Source organism: Manihot esculenta, chromosome 12 (assembly GCF_001659605.2).
Source record: "Manihot esculenta cultivar AM560-2 chromosome 12, M.esculenta_v8, whole genome shotgun sequence".
Lineage (NCBI taxonomy): Eukaryota > Viridiplantae > Streptophyta > Magnoliopsida > Malpighiales > Euphorbiaceae > Manihot > Manihot esculenta.
In genome coordinates this window covers 11,025,795-11,044,095 of record NC_035172.2, presented here as the reverse complement: position 1 = coordinate 11,044,095, position 18,301 = coordinate 11,025,795, and the positions used below count along the sequence as shown (strand labels likewise).

Here is an 18,301-nt window from a genome sequence, read left to right as displayed (position 1 = left end):
ATACACCTTTTACTATCATTCAGATTATTTGTAACATATGAGATGAAGGATCCAATGAGGTTCCCTAGCGCTTGCCCAACCTCCTCTGTCATTAAAGCTTCAAGGAAGATCCCTTATTTGCACCCAATGCTAAATGATGTTCAACTTTCACAAGATCCTCCTCCACCTGGAATTGATGAAATACACGAACAACCATCCCAGACTCGCTGTAAACTAACATGTAAGAACTTAATTAGATATGATTTGCTATCAAGTTCGCAAGTAAAAACTCCCCTCAATGCCTCCAAATGCTAAGCGTAATGCTTCAAAGCCCCAAAATTAATTGGTCTATCTGTTAGTAATTTGCCTAACAAACACAGATCATAATCTTCTTGTCGGTTCTGAACCTGATGGACTGGAATATCTAGCACCTCATCATCATCTGAAATAGCTAATGAAGCCATTGACCTCCACATTAGAACCATGCACATCAGCAGCCATGTTACACTAAAGCAAGACAAAACACTTGCCATTGGAGCAAGAACTTTTGTAAATTTTTTATTGGCTTGTTAAAGAAACTATTGTCTTTGACGTACCATCTCATAATAGGAGTATCCAATAAAATGAACAATAATAGCAATTGGTCGTACTCATAATGCTTACGGTAGAACAACAAATCTCTGATAATAACAATAAAATGAAACAATAAACAAATAAGTAAATAACATTTCTACCGTTGAATGGATAGGAAGCCTCGTCCATGACCCAATTAAAACCGAGACAGTGACACAGCCACATCACAGGCACTAAAGCTCCTCAGATACTCATACTGGAATCTGGAATTACAAAGACGCAAGCGTGCAGGCGCAAATTTACAAAGAGAATATGATCACACTTGTAAAGAGAGGGTCCTCTGGTTTCCAAGGTTGTGTGGTTTTATCTCCCATGAACTAACTTCCTGCGATTCCTCGGGGAGAATAAAGGGTAAAGAGATCTCATTGATCATCAACTCACCGCAGAATGGGCATTCGCTGGCTATTGCATCGTCCAACTGTGAGCGGAGCTGCAAATCCCAACGTAAGAAAGTAATATCCGTTTAGGATGCTTCAGTCGCAAATGAAATAAGCGCATGACATGGTGCATTCAAGGGAGCATGCAAAAAAGTCTAACAAAGTATTGGCAACAAAACCAGTGGAAATTATATTCAAAAATTAGCATTCAACACACATAATAGACTACACTGTACGTAATGTAATGCAATGTAGAATTATCTTCTTTTATATATATATATATATATATATATATATTTAAGACACAGCATACAGATCCATGTTATCACTAGAGATTTTGATGATCAGAAACAACAAAGACCTGACCTTATCTGCAGGGGTTGTGCTAGAAATGGAATCCTCTGCTATACTACCATTCAAGTCTTTCCTGCTTCCGTCACCTAATAAAGTAAGTTGCTTGTGCAGATCCAGTATATATTCCGCCTGTAGCATCAATTCAAACACCCCATGGAAAGAATTAGATCAGTAGTGAAGTTCCAGCACTGTAATTCATTTTAAATGAATGAAGAGATAAATTTAAATGATATAAGCAGATTAAGAAGCGTATGACAAGCCAACTGTGGTTTTGTTTAGTCAGGATCCTGCTGCCTCCACCATGCAAATCTTCTTGCACAAACGTTGATTATAGTTTATTCTCATTACTTAATTATGCCCCTTCATGGGCTTGTGGTGCATATGCCAAAAGTGCATCACATGAACAGTATTTAGTTAAATGAACCAGTCCTTCCATCAATAATAAAAAGCATAGCACTTGCTCCCAATTATTGCATATGAAAACTCAGTAGAACAAAAGAACTGTTGTCACTATAGATATTTGGGCCCCAAATCATTATATAAGCATACTGCTTTTTGTTTTCCATCCATCTTCACAAAAAGCAATGTTAATAGACTTTGCCACAATGACAGTTTGGGACCTAATTGTGACAACTCTCTCTGAAAAGTAAAATGAAACTCACATTTCTCAAACCAGTTTTTAATTTTGCCACTTTTACAGACACAGTTTAGTTAACAAATAGTTATGCTAACATGTTAAAACTATTTCAACCTACTAGGCATCTATTGTGCTCTAAAGATGAATCAGTCTGAGAAACGTTATGAACTAACCCAGAAAAGGACATTTCAGCTAGAGTTTTAGCACTTGCATATCCTAATACAGTACCAAGAAAGAAATAGCACACAATTACCTGAGTTTCATTGGTACAACGTGTCACATGAGCAATCAAGCATTGTGCATGGAAGGAATGCCCACATGGAAATACATAGAAGGGAGCCATTGGTCCTGCTGATGTATAGCCCCGAGAAAAGCGGTAGTCTGCAGCCACAGTTAAGATTTTGCGCTTACAAACCTGAGAATAAAATTAGAAGCCAACAATTCTCCATTTCAGATACTGAAAAAAGCAAGTTCAAATATAAACAATGCCTACTAAAAAGGATTTTATCATAAAAGTGTAATATGATGGATTTATGAGTTGAAGCTGCTTAGAATTTCAATATTTGATGGATAAGTGATACCTCAAGAAATATATGCAAAAACAGTGAAATGTAAGTTTATCTACAACAGCAACTAAAAGCTAGGATGGCCATACCCCACATTCCTCATCACGATCAATGACAGCATATCTTTGAGCAAGTGCACTAATATCATTTCTTATGTTGTCTGCACCATGTGTGGCATCATTCATCTCCTGTTTCAGTTGTTCAATTTGCTTGTTGTAGTCCTCCAATGATGAGCAAATAGCCTCCTACATTTAGAGGATAAAGTCAAACAGTAATGACAGCTGAAGATAACACTGAAGATAGAATATTGAGTCAGAAAACTAAAATAAAAACTTAAAACACTTTATGGAAACCCTACCCAAAAGACATCTAGAACTCTATATTTTAATGACCAGGTTTATTGCCGCAAAGTAATAGCAAGAAGAGCAGTATATAATTGAAATGATTCTCCAAAACTAATGAGGGGGAATACAAGACCAATGGTAGAGGCTGGTACCTTGAAGTCATCAATGAGGGCGAAGTCTGGAAAGAAAGGCAATATATCCTCAATCTTCAAAAGGCCATCAGTTTCCTTGAGAAACGCTATTGCTTTCCTTATGTTCTCCCTTTTAGTCCCCTTTTCCTGTTCAATAACATGCTTGGCAACCATTAGCCAAAGCTTTTTTCTCAAGTCTTCATCATCTTCAACCTTGTCAGCTTCAGCCATAGCAAGCTCAGGGTCAACCTATAGCAGGAAGAGGAATGCATATCAGGATAGCATAGAAACTAGAAAAAGAGTAAATAAATAAATAAAAGAATAAGTAACTAGTAATGTGCCTCAAGGGAGGGCACAAATTTTCAACAATCTTGGAAAAAAGGTGACATGTAGAATGTAAGAGTTTGAGCTTCATTGGAATAAGAGGATTGGACCTAATAAAGATGAAGGCCAAGCCCAAATGGAGAATTTCAACTCTTATTCAATATGACATGTCTGGAAGGTTGGTGTTTGGAAGAGAAAGATTGGGCACTATTATCTTAAAATTCCTGAGACTATTTTTAACCCTCATTTATTCACTTTTGGCTCATATAAAGGAGATTTAGTAATTTTTATCGCTTCTATGCTCCTATATGAGTTAAGAAACAAATTGATATCTTTGGCTAACGAGATTCTTCTAGATGAAAATATATTTTAACCAAACACTGAAATGGACGAATTTCATTTTCGAAAAAGTCAGATTTTGCTCAAATTTCTTTCTTAAATGGCTTAAGTATTTGATTTACTTTGCAAGTCCTAATTTGAGTTAACCACAATCCTAATCCCAATCTACATGGTTGGCATGTGCATCATCATTGGACAAAAAATTGACTTTTGTTAATCCTTTACCACTTGGTTTTTGTTTCCTAGTTAGCTTATTTTTATTTTCCAAGTTCAACTAGGATATGTTACCTTATCATAGTAGGACTTTAAGTTCAACTTAGATGCCTAAATAAAGGCTTATTTTTCAGTACATTTCAGATCTTTTGGCAATTTCAACCAAAAAAAAAAAATTGCTATGTCTTCTCATCACTTATTTTAAAGGTGGAAATCGTGACTTGTCAACACTCTTGGTATGGCGTCTAGGATTTAATTTTCCTTCTTTTATGGTGATTTTGTCTTATTAAAAGGGATGTGATAACTTAATCCATCTTTTTGTCCCTTTCTATGCATTATCTTTGTGTTGAAGTTTTCTCTGTAACTGTTCAAAACAAGCTTGGCCGAACTCTACTATTGCAGCTTGTGTGTGTGTTTGCTCTACTTAGCATATGTCCCATTGAATCAAGTTGTTTTGTGTTCTTACCTACTAATGTTTCCAAACTACCGAATGATTTTATATATTTGTAGTCATTTAGACACAGCACCTAGGGGTGAATATGTTATACGATTGAAATTGTGGCCAAGGAATTAAATAATTTGATACCCAGAGTAATTATAGTGGCATATTGTCAAACCTGATTCTAATTTTCGAAGTACTTCAACATTCAGGTCTAGATCTTCATTGAAAATTCTTAACGGAAGCTACCAAAATTTCTACAAATAGTCCCACATGAATGGCATATCTAGATAAATGGCTTTAATATTCTTCCCGGTGTGTTCTTCAAAGAAAGTGACTTCTAAGGCTCCAAGTTGCTCCATAACAAAGTTCCTTTTTCTGTTCGTGGAAGGTAATATGAAGAAGCTTTTTTTTTTAATTTTAAGAAAAGGGTAGTATTCCCATTTGCTTTACTTGCACCTAGCAATTAAGGTTTAATTGTCCATGCTTAAGTTTCAGGAATTGTCTCATCTGTTAATGGGTTTATTTGATTTCTGAGGCAAAGGGGGAGGAGAGAAAGACTAAGCAAAGAAAAGTTTGGTTAAAAGCTCAAACCCTTGACCAATGACCAATATAAGAGTTCTAATTATAAAGATCATCACAAGCATGTCCTTGGGTTGCCAGAAAATACATTTTCCAAGCAAACTTTTCTTTCATTCTACAGTATTGAAGAACCCATGCTTGTGGATTTACTAATCTATGCTGAAAGCAGTATAAATCTGATCTAGAACCAGATTCAAGGCTTTTGGCATAATACAAATATAGAAGTGCAATCCCAAAACTCACCTGCAGAGCAAGAGCAACTGCTTCTTCATGCATGGCCATCATGCTGTATATGTGAACACAGGCACGCATTCGCTTTTCCTTGAGGCAAAGACGCAAAGCATACTTGGGATCATAGAAGAAATCAGGCCCATTTTCCCTTCCTTTACCAAACTTGCATTGAAGGAAACGCAAAAGTGCACCGTCATCTTCCTGATTACAAAAAAAAAAAACAAAGTGAAGTCCCATCTAAACAATTCACTTATGCAGTGTAGTCTACAAGATGAGACAACAAATAAAAAGATATTCATGTTTTTTACATAAAAATCAGTCACATATTCATCAAAAGTTCTATGAACATGCTGACCTGCTTAGCATACAGAGAAAGAAGCAGATTGTGAATTCCAGGATCCTCATTATGCAATTGATGTACGCAGAATTCCAAATATTTGATGACTTCATGGGTTTCATTCCTGCATGTGATGTAAAGTTGCAGTGAAAATTGATCCAAAATTTACAAGAAATAACACATACCAAGTTGCACATCTATACTTCAACGTCTAAAGAGGGAATAGAACTTATGCATTCAAAAGTTACATTCAAATTGCTAATCCATCAACTAGGAGTCCTGTCTAATGATGTGCAATGCAATTTCCTTTGAGAAAAGGGATATTTGGCTACACATTCAGACAGAAGAACACATGCCATCGCACATCATAGGAATATCATATGAACAATTAATTGCACCATTTTTTGTCTAGGATTCATCACGAGAACTAAGCATCTGTTTATCATCCTAATCTTCACGAACAAAACATTTGCTGTTGTTAGGTGACTTGGCTCTTTAGCATTGATGGAAGATAAAATTACAGTCAATAACAGTGCATCTGGACTAGATTTAGATAATTAATAATTAGTCTAAATTCATGTCTATCGTCAGAGAAATATATCAGCAAACATGTACCTTGTTAATATTATCTAGATTTAGATAATTAATAATTACTCTTTGTACCAAACCTATCACTTTCAATTTTGGTAAATTGCAACTTTGTCCCTCGGATTTGTCAATATTAATGAGTAAATCCATAAATATTATGTCAATGAATAAGTCTTTTGGTACAAAGAGTTCACATTTTCTGTGTTTAGTGACGTTGAATCCCATGTTGCTTTGGAAAAGGGGTAAAGTGCCCCTTGTATGGGCCATAGGCACTCCTCCCCTTGTGCTGGCTTTTGGAATGAATTAGGCGTGACCCGAATTTAACATGGTATCCGAGTCTCCCATTTCATATTGGGCCTCCCATGAATATGTCCTATCCCATATTGGGCTTCCCATGAATATGTCACGCACAAGTAGCGTGAGGGGTATGTTGAATCCGCATCGGTTTGGAAAAAGATAAAATGCTCCTTATATGGGCCATAGGCACTCCTCCTCTTAGCTCGCTTCAGCTCCCCTTGAGCTAACTTTTGGTGGAATGAATTAGGCGTGACCCGAATTTAACATGGTATCCGAGTCTCCCATTTCATATTGGGCCTCCCATGAATATGTCCTATCCCATATTGGGCTTCCCATGAATATGTCACGCACAAGTAGCGTGAGGGGTATGTTGAATCCGCATCGGTTTGGAAAAAGATAAAATGCCCCTTATATGGGCCATAGGCACTCCTCCTCTTAGCTCGCTTCAGCTCCCCTTGAGCTAACTTTTGGTGTGAGTCAGGCCCAACCCAAAATTAACAAGTAACATTATTACCTTATAATTGAAACAAATTTACCATGGTTAGCTCTTTCCCCCTTCCCTTCTTTCTCTCTCCATCATTTTCTCCACCCATGCCCTCTTTTGAATTTTGTTGCCCTTTTTATTTAAAATAAAACCAACCCAGATAAAAAATTTATTTTCTTTTTTAAATTAAAAAAATTCCCCTATATCTGAATCCATAAAGTCAGCAGAGAGTTGGATGATCAGAAATTATAACCTCGGCTGCTTGATGCTGCAAATTAAATTAGGAGTCAAAAAATATATCACCATAAATAAACCATACTCATGCTTAAAATGAGAATAAGCACTCATCTTAAAGGAAAGAAGAAACACAAAAAAATTCAAACAAATATCCACATTACTTTGCATGGGGTTCACTTGAATAACGCATCATTGCAGGAATCAGTTTCCGTGGGTTTAGGTTCTTTGTGGCCATCCATGATTCCACAGTTTCATATGCATCGAGCGCAATAAGATCAGGAGCAAACTTGTACTGCAAAGTAAAATTATCTCGCTTATTACCTTACAAATATAATGACCGAAAATAAGATCCAAGAGACTTTTAAAAGCATAAACACAGCATTACAGATTGATTCCACATTTGTAATTGAGAAAATTGACCATAATATAAATCAAGAACTTTAACATGTACCTGAAGGTCAATAGGAACAGCAGGTTTTTGAAGCACTTCCAATGCTCTCTTTGCTTCCCCTTGCTGAATCAAAGACCATCCACCCAACACACACATGAACACAAGCAAAGAAATATTTAGAACTTAGAATGAATTATTCTAAGGACGATGAAGCCTTTTCTGTTCTCATCCTATTTTATTAAGACAAATATGAAATGGATGAAAAATGGAGGAACAAAAATTTAGTTTCTAAAGAAATAAGAATTAAAATTTTCCCAAGCAAATATTACCCCTGTTTTGCATTATAAAGATAGATAAAATTCTGTGAATTAGAATTCTAAAAATGAAGACAGAAATATTTCAATGGTACAAAAAATAATTAAGATAACGCAGAGCAAGATTTGGATAGATAAACTCAAAATTAACAACTACCAACATTCTACAAAGAAATTGTATGAGTTGTGTGTGTGTGAGCGTGTGTGTTGTTAAAGCACCTGAATATAGTGATGAATTACAATCTCATACTGCTCCTTCAGACTGGCAAAGTATACTAGTTCTTCAACCCTACCATAACTGCAGAAGAATACATAAATTAGAAACATATGAAAATATTTCAACAAAGGAATAGCAAAGAGAAAATGATGAAAGATATGTATATGCTTAAATTATGCAAATGGTATCTTGAAAACTCAAGATGGTTTTGGATCAAAAAACCTATCATAATAGTAAACAATTTCCTCTATCTTGAAATGGATATCTAATACTTGCCAAGTGAGGAAGTCCTTGTATATCACGTATCACACAAATACAATGACTTGGGAAACATTTGAAGTAAAACAGTTGAGCCATAGAAGAATATAGTCAAAATGCAGTAAACAAGTTTACTACTACTATTGTGATTTGTAATTCTAATGTAAGACCCAGATAAACTCAATTCACAAAAGCCTTAATCCTGCTAGTGAACACTTGCACAATTTTGACATCCAAAACATATAATAGTTAGAACATAACAGAATGACCATGATAAATGAATACTATCTTCAAGAAAAAATGAACAAGGTAAACAAATGGAAAATAAAATCATAAATATTCCTGTCCTTAACTTCTTCCAATGCAAAGAACTCAACAAAATTAAGTAATTCTTCCTATAATCAAAAAGACAATAAGAAGGTAGACATCTCTCAATCAAACAACACACTGCTTTATTTATCTGAAACAGAGAAACAACTTAAGATCTGATTGGCATTGTTGTTGGAGCTCAGTAGAGAAAATGACTTCATTAATTATGTTAGTTAGAGGGTATTAAATATTAGTTTACAGATGCATTTAACAGCTTTAGGCATAAGAACTCCAAAGCAACTAAACGATTTTTTCAAACGGCTTTTTTTAACAGCATCTGCAGACTAAAATTTCTAAATAACCAAATGCTCCTAACCACTGCACAGACATCACACACATATATCATGTTCTTATTTCTTCATTCACTATGCTACTAAGAAAATTGGAGAAATAAAACAATTTACAGCAGATGGTGCTGATAAATAAAAATATGTGTTGGCAAATGAGATGCAACAAGAAATTATAGAATGATATACCTCTCTAATAGTCTCATTGTGGTTGCCTCATCCAAGACATCCTTGCTGTCACTAAGGAAAGCACGGAACTCTTGAATGACTGATTGATACTCAGAACTGTGATTCTCTGAAGCACTTTCCTCTTCCAAAAGTAGCCGATTTATCTTGAAAAGATATACATAAAATCTAATGTAATTTTATCATAAGATATCAATGATATCAATTACAGTGGCTTAGTTTCTGGATCCAAGTAGAAATGCATTCAGAATAAGAACAATTCGCATTCTCATGTGAGACAGACTGTAAAATATACAACAGAGTAGAATAAATGAAGCAGGTAGTTAAAGAATGTTTCTAAATGTGTACCATCATCACTCAAAATTTTTCTTTGATGCTTTTATGCTACTTTTTGTTTAACAGTTAAAAATTATCTGACAATGCTTGGTAAGCACAGGCTTTTCAGATGTGCAAAAACAGAGAGAATCAGAGATACAAAAGAAGTTTAAGGTAAAAGCATCATTTCCATTCAAGAAACATAATTTCTAATTACATAAAATTTCAACAACATGCACAGAAATCCCATATTTTAGAGAGTGTCTCTGGTGTAATGGTAAAGTTACTCCACTTTTGGCCTAAGGTCATGGGTTCGAGCTAAGGAAACAACCTAACTGCAAAACCCACAAATGTGGATTGCTTCGTACAACAGGCACTTATGTGCCCAAAAACTGTAAGGAAAAAAGTGCACGTTTGCAATCATGCTTGCAGAAGTAATTTCAGCAATTAAATTCTTAAGTTTGAATAATGTAGACATGCAAATGGAAATTGAAAAGTTGAAAGAAAACAATTGTCTCAAAGTGCCTGGTGTTGTAGGATCCAACTCAAACCAAAGTTCACAGTGCCGTGCCATTCAGCATATGGAGAGTGGAATAAATCAAACTGATAATCATTCAAAAGTAATGCAGGGAAAGAAAGAAAACCTTGTCTAAGTACAATTCAGTTGCCCACGTGGAAATCATTGTTATTTGACATTTGTCATCCTTTGTAAGATTGTCTAGTTTCCGCAATAAGAAAGTTCTCAAAGCGTCCTGCAAGTAAAATATGCAGATGTGCATAAGTAAATTCAAAACAAAAACATTTCAGCTAAAAACATCTATGCAAAATTCATTACCCCTATGTAAGCAGTTCCAAGGATTATAATCATTAATATATATATTAGATTTAAATTTTAACATGCATCGTCAAACTTCTTGTCAAGTGCTGATCTGTATAAGAAGTAAAGAGCTTTATATAGCTAACCATTTTTCAATCAAATGCATCTATGCATAATTCTAATCCTTATGAAAGCAGTTGCAAAGTGCATGTTCAATAATATTATAATTAGGAAATTCAGATCATACTTCTAACATGCATCATCAAGCAATTTGTCTAGTGCCAACCTGTATTAGGAGTAAAGAGCTTTATATAATTAACCATAATCAGAATCAAAGTAAATACGAATCTACCAACATTGTGAAAATGCATGGAAAATTTTAAAAAAACATTGAGGATTAGTGAACAAAACATGATAAACATCCTTGTCAAATCTAATTTACCTTTAAGTAATATATATTACAGTAAAAAATATTATTTCATATGGAAAAGCACATTAATTACGTATGTATATTAAAGTAAAAATATTATTTCATATGGAAAAGAACATTAATTATGTTTGCAATAACATACAAATTTTACTGAAAAGATCAATGATACTGCAATACCTGTTCGCTAGCACTAATAAACTTCAGGGTGATTTCCTCAAATGATAGTATATAATTAACCTGGAGAACAACAAACATTAGTTAAAGGCTGCATGCAAACAAAGGAAAGAAAAGTTTAACCACTTCAAAATCTCAATTTTGGATAATACTTTGTTGGAAAATGCTTCTTCTGCTATTCAAAAAGTATTTTGAATGATTTTAGGAGAATAATTCAATACATGAAAGATAGGATAAAATTCAGTATTTATGATTTTGTTTCGATTTAATTTGGTAGATATAGCTGTTAAGATTTTCTATTATGTTTTTTCCTCTATAAATCTATGCTTCAATGAATAAAATGATAAGACCCTACTAAGTCTCTTGTTTTCGTCTCCTCTCAAAAACCAACAATTGGTATCAGAGCTATATTTTTTTAAAGGCTTGAGGGAGATCCAAGATGAAAAAAAAAAAGAGAGAGAAGATGGAAGAATAAGAAAAAAATGTCATATGAAGAAAAAAAATAAATCCATGCCACAACAGATCCAAATTGGCTATGCCACAAGAAGAAGAACTTCTCCAAAGACAACAAAAAAAAGCCATGTCAAGATAAATGACTTCTCCATCAACTCCAATATCAATGCCAATACCAATGTCAACGCCGATACCGATGCCAATAACATTGCCAATGCCCATATCAATGTCAATGCCAATGCCAATGCCAAAGCCAATACTAAGGGACCTAAGCATGTCTATAAAATGCAAATGCAAATACAAATGAAAAAAAAAAAAGGTCATGAAGAGACCAACATGTCACAAAATTGCGATAATCTACTGCAAAAGACGCAAGGAAGAGGGTTGGAATATGCAACTTTTGCTGTTCAAAAAATATGTTGAATGATTTTAGCAAAATAATTCAATATCTGAAAGATAGGATAAGATTCAGATTATTTATGATTTTGTTAAGATTTAGTTTGGTAGACATAGCAGTTAAGCTTTCTTTTCTGTTAAGATTTTCTATTATGTTTTTTCATATATAAATCCATATTTCAATGAATAAAATGATAAGAAAATATTAAGTCTCCTGTTTTCCTCTCCTCCAAAAAACCAACATACTTCAATGCACCCTTCCAACTCCCCATCGCAAATATACATACATACACTATTATATTTATAACATTAATAGAAGAAAAGCAATAGTTCTTTAAGCAGAGCTTCTTGCCTTCACGCAAAGAATCTCACAAAAGGAAAACAAACCATTTAATAGATTATTGCTTTTGCGCAAAATTCTTTTGACTTTTATCAAACTTGATCGTGTCCCAATAGACCAAATTGAGGATGCCAACATGCGAAGTGAGGGAAAGCAGAGGATTGACTTTAGGCACATATACAGAATGACAACCACGCATTCAAGGCATGAGGCATTAATATTAAGCTACAACAAAAATAAAAACACATAAATGTACACATTCAACATAATGAAATAAAAGATGCTAAAAACTAAAATTAAGAAACAAAGGATTACCTTTGCATAGAAAGATGCTGCTCTCAGAAAATCCCTGGAGGCAAATGCAGCATCTGCCTGAAACAAAAACAACTCTAGTTATACAAGGTTCAAGAAAATTACTGTGAAGCTCCTCTGTACAGATGCATCTGAAAGCTGGCAATAAATTGAAATGCTTTTATTGGTAAAGAAAATGAGAATTTAGTAAAAAATTACAAATAAAACAGCCTTTACTTTCCTTACAATGAGGTTCTTTTGAAATTACCTGCAACAAATATACTTGGTCTCTCTGCAGCGGGTCACGGCAATTTGCTAAAGCTGCAGTATATTCCTTCATGTCTAGATACACCTTCCACATGTCTCGGCCTTCGTCATTAACAGAGACCTACAATATTTCTCAATTCACAAGCATAAATGAAAACTTACATTCTTTTTGCAGCAAGAAAACAGAATGGGAAAAGATGAAGCTATCATTATATACAAACCTGAAATATAGAATTTTGGTCATATGCATAGAACAAGCCAGCAGTGGCATCGATACATAATCCAATAATATCCCTTGAAACTGATTCAGATGTTTGATCGAACTGAAGTTCCTCTATTATTTGCTCACTGATTCTGTTCACAACCTACAAAAAATTAACATAGAAAAAATTACAGACCTAAATATAAAATTCAAGAAAAATTAAAGCCAGTTACAACTATGACTAGCAATAGTTTATTAAAATAATAAATAATTAAAGAAAATTCATCTTCTGTATGTATAAAGTAGAGAAAAAATTGGTATCATCAAGAATAAAGCTATTAAAATGTTCTTACAACACACCTTAACTTTATTTCCGATAAGAAGCAAGAAATGAAACTCAGATACCGCCATAGAAGATGGCTTAATTGCCTCAGCACCTTCACTTAGTTTTGAATAGTCCAGAAGAGCCTTGTTCTCCACAAAGTTTTCATCTCCATTTGGGTAACTACCAAAGAAGTTTCCCACAAACAATTGAAAGAAAACATTTAACAGAATTATATGCTGATAAAACAATGAGGCCTAATAAACTGCACCATATGAACAAAACTACAAAGTGCTTTCTCTTTTTTTTTTTAAAAAAAAAAAAAAAAAAAAAAAAAAGAGGATTGGAAACTTAAGAAATCTGAAGCACAAATTTTTATGGATATAAAGGAAGAAAGAGTCGATGGTGACATCCTTTACCTATGCTGTGCTCCAAAATTGAGGCCACCATGATAGATGCCTGTGCCAGAAAGCCATGCGAAATGCACAGCTCTTCTTTGCTTGATAAAGAAGTGGAGTTCACTAAGAGTTTAGCAAAATGGCAGAATTTTGAATAAACAAATGTCAGAAAGTTTAAAAGTAATCAGAAAATAATATTTTTCCATTCACTAACAAACCGCAGATTGCTAATTAAAAAAAAAAAAAAAAAAAAAAAAGCAAAATAACTTTACACAAGTTATGATGTTAATACCTTACAGACTCTCTAAGCTTCTTTTTCAGATAGCTTAAAACAATATTAATTTGAGGAAAAACACTTGCCTGTTTGGTATTTCACCAGGGAGCTCCATGAAATGCACTGCACGGTCTAAATAACTAGCAAAAACCGTCTGCAAATGCAAAGCAACATAATAAGCATCACGTTGAAGTCACGATTACCAATATAATGCAAAAAGAAAGGATTAATAACTTCCACTGAAGTAAACTTTAATCCACATAAATGAAATTCATAATATAAGCAAATATTAAGTACTGGAGCATTATGTTTAGTTTGTGGATTGGAGCATTCTGCTGTAGGCCTAAAAAATCTAAATTCAGAAACATACATAATTAATAGTTTCATTAAGCTCAATTCAGTATTTTCAAGCCTCAACATGTTGAACATGTATTGAAATAAACATACCTCCAGTGTTCCAATTCCAGTAAATGAATATAGTCGGGTAGGAGTAACAGCCATCACATAGTATCTTGTTCCATTGGTTAAGTTGGCTGTTTCCATCTGCATACACAATAACACAATAACACAATAACTTCTTAGTTTAAACTTTAAATCATACAATTTTATCCAGAGGCAACTTTTCGGACAGTACCGATTTATCTTTTTATTTTAGACGGAAGGAACTACGAGGAGTTGGAAATAAGGGAAAGAAAAGTTTTAACATCCATACTAACTTCGAAGAATCATGCATTAATCCATGAAATTCACAGGCCAAAGCCCGAAGCAATCAGATATCGAGCATTATATATATATATATATATATATATATATATATATACACACACACACTATTTCTTTGCCTCTATAGAAATTTGGGGTGCCTCCTAAAATAACAGTTACAAAAATGTAAAGATGAAAAAGGATGAAGAACTATTTGCCAGAAGTAGATAACTAAAAAAAAAACCTGCAAACCCATGAAAGCTTCCGGAAGTTCAGTTAATTGAAACAGAAACTTTATATACTTCTCCCTCTTATCCTTCTCATCCACTGCAATCTCATGAAGTTGGCCATTTTCTGCTCCCAGAATAACTTCTTTCGTGGAAGCTGAAATAAAATACATCATTAATCACATTCACAAAACCCTATCAAAATTTACCAGAAAGCAAATGACATAGAAAATTATAAAAAAAAAAAAAAATGAAATAATCTACCTTCAGTGATCTGTTGTCTATTCCAAGCAACAGCATTAACAACAAGACCTTTCAATTTGCTCAGAACACGAGGCTTGGTCCACTTTGCATGAGTATAGTAAGTTTCAGCACCTCCACTACCAACCACTGTAGCAATACAATGGCTTCCTCCAGGATCAACGAATACTCTGTGAATAGATTGCTCCCCGGGTCGACCCACAGAAAGATCAATATCTACATCCCAAATCGCCAACAATGAATTTAACAATTTTGTAATCCTATTTAATCAAATTCATCGAAATAGCTAAAAGAATGGTTGCTCACCAAAAGAATCACCGACCCCAAAATCATGTCTAATCACCCATCCTTTGCTAGTTCCTATCACAATAACATCGTTTCCAGCTGCCATGCAAGTAATTACACCTTTCCCCTTAGCCGCGTATCTCTCTAGAAGATCCACCGTGAACACCTGCCTCCCTTGATCCATCTTTCAGCTCCCAAAACCAATTTCCTTATCAGAGTTGAGCAGATCACCGGGAAAGCGAGCAAAGATGTGCAGTTAGTCTCGAGGTTAAATCTGTTCTTGGGCAAAAAACTTCAATCTGTTCACAACGTCGTCTTGTATCTGGCTTTGTCTATCAAGGTTTTTTTTACGCCAAAACGCACCGTTTTGAATCGAAGAACTAGGAGTCCACCGTATCCACTGTTGAAACTTATTTATATAAATAATTAATTTAATTTAAAAAATATATATTTTATAATAATATTTATAATTTTTTATATTTTTATTAAAAAATTAAATTTTAAATATTTTGTAAAAATATTAAATTTGTTAAATAAAAATTATTAATAAAAAATATTTTATATATAAATTATTAATTAAAATATATAAAATTAAACGCATTCAAATTTGTTTATATAGATATAATTAAGTTTAAAATAAATTTAAATAATTTAAATTAATTTTTAATTAAATTCAAAATAAATTTAAATATTACTGATATAAATTAAATTCAAAGCTAAACTGTTTAGAGCGTCTATAAAAGCCGTTTTATCATCCAACGGCCGATCGTTCTCCAACGTTTACATCTCCTCCCCCTCCAACGGTCAAAAATCTTAAAACACAAAACCCACAAAATTCCCTCATTAAGATAAATCTCTTCCTACGTTTGCCATCCCTTCCTCTGTGATTCTTATCTCTCTCAACAAATCCTTCAAGACCAACGTACAATATCAGAACTTAAAGGAAACCAATCTTTATCACTATCAAGAAACACCATTTCCGAAGAATAATGAGCTTGCTTCACTATCCTGATCCAATTAACGCACCAGAGCTCCAGGTGTGGAACAACGAAGCATTTGACAATAGCGAATCAGAGGACTCGGTGGGGATCAAATCAACGTGGTGGACTCAATCTATTGAATCCAGTTGCAGTAAGGAGAATCTGAGCCCTGTTTTTGAGAAATCGCCTGTTTCTTTCACATCATTGGTGTCTTCAATACCCATCAAGCCCCTTAACTCCAATGGCGTCATCGCTAACGCAGGAGAGAATCCATTGAAGTTTGTTTCTATGCCAGGTACAGTATCCAATAATTTGATTCTGAAAGAAAACAAAAATCGCGACGAGGGAATTGTAGACAAGGAGATAGAAGAGATTGAGAAGGAGATTAGACGTTTATCGTTGAGACTCGAAGCCCTAAAGCTAGAAAAGGCAGAAAGAAGTCTCAAGATAGAAAAGAGAGGGAGAATTGTGCCAGCAAAATTCATGGAGCCGAAACAGACTGTCACAATTGAAGAGTCGTTGCTTTCTAGTTCAAAAACAAAGATTAATCGAAGAGGAGTCAGTATGGGGCCATCGGAGATATTTTCTGGAGCTAAGTCTCGATTATTGAGTAAGCAAGAAATTACCCCTGTTTCTACGCAGAATCGCAGAAAATCTTGTTTCTGGAATCTTGAAGAAATTGATGAGTTAAAAGCTACCAAAGAAAGAGGAAAGAGCTTAAGTCCAAGATCACGCAAAACTACTTCCAAGATTCAAGCTCCGAAGCTGGCAGCTACTACAGTGGGATCTAAAAAGTCCGTAAAGAAAGAAGATGGATTTCTTGCATTGATCCAGCCAAAGACGCTATTCAGAGATGGACAAAAATCAGTGTCAAATAAGAAACCAGTGAAACCAGGACGAGTTGTACCAAGTAGGTATAATCAGTTTGAAACGCATCAGTCTAATGGGAATTTAACTTCAACTGAAGCTCGGAAGAGGTCTCTGCCCGACAGTGACAAGGAAGATGGCAACAAAAGGCGTGTTTCTCGAGGCAGCGGAGTGAATCAGAGAATAGAGAGTAGTACGAAGAAGAAATGGGAAATACCAAATGAAGTGGTGATATATAAGAGTGATGCCGTAGTGGAGGAGACTTGGCCATCTATTGAGGCAATGGGTGATGTTTTGCCAAAGATCAAGACTACCCAATGCGTGAATGAGACTCCAAGGGACTCAGGAGCTGCAAAAAGGGTGTCTGATTTGGTTGGGAGGAAATCGTTCTTTTGCACTGATGAAGACGAGATAGCTGGGGACCCTGTTTGCCAGACTCTGAGCTTTGAAGTTGAAGAAGAAGAGAATGTTAAGGAAGTTTAGTACAATTTTAATTGCTTTAACTGATCGATGTTTAAAAGCCATAACTCTTGTTATGGATTGCATTATTAGATTTGATTTCTGCTATGCAATAATTGGATAAACTTGTATCTTGCTTTCGGTTGAGGATAACTATTTTTCAAACTTCATGGTTTTCTGCGGTTAACAATTGAAATTGAAATGATGTCCTATCCTTGTTTCATCTTTTTGGCTTCTATTCCCTTGATTTGGTTTGCGGAGCATGCATTTATAAATGTTAAACAGACGTTGGTGGCCGTTAAAAGATGTAACCGAGAGAAGTCCTAGAAGTAGTAAGACGTTAATAAGAAAATTCCAATACAGAGACAAATACAGGTTTTAAAAAGGAACGGTGAAATTGGGAAATTGCGGAAGCTGATGATATCAGAATAGGAGATACTTGTCTTGGTACGGAAAATTCAATGTCCAAGTTGAACTCTTGGTTCATTTAACTTTAAGAAGTAAAAGAGGGAAAAAAAAAAATTAAACTTATAAAAAAAACTTGCATTTATGAATTTGGACCGTTTGATGCCCATGAATTTTAGAAATCTGGACACTAGTTAATTGATTTCCTATTTGGTTACCATATTTAGGCTTACTTCTTATACTTTGGGATGTGTAGTCTTTGAATAATTTAAAAATTTTATACACATTTTATAATTTTTGTCTTATTTCCTTTTTTATCTTA

General features: G+C 34.4%; 2 protein-coding genes across 2 annotated transcripts; one reads left to right on the top strand and one right to left on the bottom strand.

The window, feature by feature from the left end:
* Positions 1 to 603: 603 nt before the first annotated feature.
* On the bottom strand, positions 604 to 15,582 carry LOC110627539 (vacuolar sorting protein 18). The gene is made up of 23 exons (XM_043948751.1): positions 15,290 to 15,582; positions 14,987 to 15,199; positions 14,740 to 14,879; positions 14,241 to 14,336; positions 13,880 to 13,947; positions 13,541 to 13,642; positions 13,160 to 13,304; positions 12,819 to 12,962; positions 12,599 to 12,718; positions 12,355 to 12,411; positions 10,854 to 10,913; positions 10,074 to 10,181; positions 9,118 to 9,260; positions 8,017 to 8,095; positions 7,544 to 7,606; positions 7,254 to 7,384; positions 5,505 to 5,610; positions 5,162 to 5,350; positions 3,043 to 3,270; positions 2,636 to 2,791; positions 2,234 to 2,395; positions 1,356 to 1,472; positions 604 to 1,042 (listed from the first exon to the last, which is right to left on the bottom strand). The coding sequence occupies exons 1-23, from the start codon at positions 15,450 to 15,452 to the stop codon at positions 869 to 871; spliced, it is 2,964 nt and encodes a 987-aa protein (XP_043804686.1). The 5' UTR covers positions 15,453 to 15,582; the 3' UTR covers positions 604 to 868.
* A 675-nt stretch (positions 15,583 to 16,257) lies between these two features.
* On the top strand, positions 16,258 to 18,006 carry LOC110627540. Its single transcript, XM_021773889.1, has 2 exons — positions 16,258 to 17,583; positions 17,938 to 18,006. The coding sequence occupies exons 1-2, from the start codon at positions 16,258 to 16,260 to the stop codon at positions 18,004 to 18,006; spliced, it is 1,395 nt and encodes a 464-aa protein (XP_021629581.1).
* The last annotated feature ends 295 nt before the right edge of the window (positions 18,007 to 18,301 follow it).

What these genes read in the sequence shown, in the direction of transcription:
- LOC110627539 (XM_043948751.1), bottom strand. Translation starts at nt 15,452, where the DNA reads ATGGATCAAGGGAGGCAGGTGTTCACGGTGGATCTTCTAGAGAGATAC. An exon ending in TCAAGTGAACCCCATGCAAA is followed by an intron (nt 5,611 to 7,253) that starts GTAATGTGGATA and finishes CATCACATGCAG; the next exon opens with GAATGAAACCCATGAAGTCA. An exon ending in TTTCTCTGTATGCTAAGCAG is followed by an intron (nt 5,351 to 5,504) that starts GTCAGCATGTTC and finishes TTTTGTAATCAG; the next exon opens with GAAGATGACGGTGCACTTTT.
- LOC110627540 (XM_021773889.1), top strand. Translation starts at nt 16,258, where the DNA reads ATGAGCTTGCTTCACTATCCTGATCCAATTAACGCACCAGAGCTCCAG. An exon ending in AAGTTGAAGAAGAAGAGAAT is followed by an intron (nt 17,584 to 17,937) that starts GTTAAGGAAGTT and finishes ATTCCAATACAG; the next exon opens with AGACAAATACAGGTTTTAAA.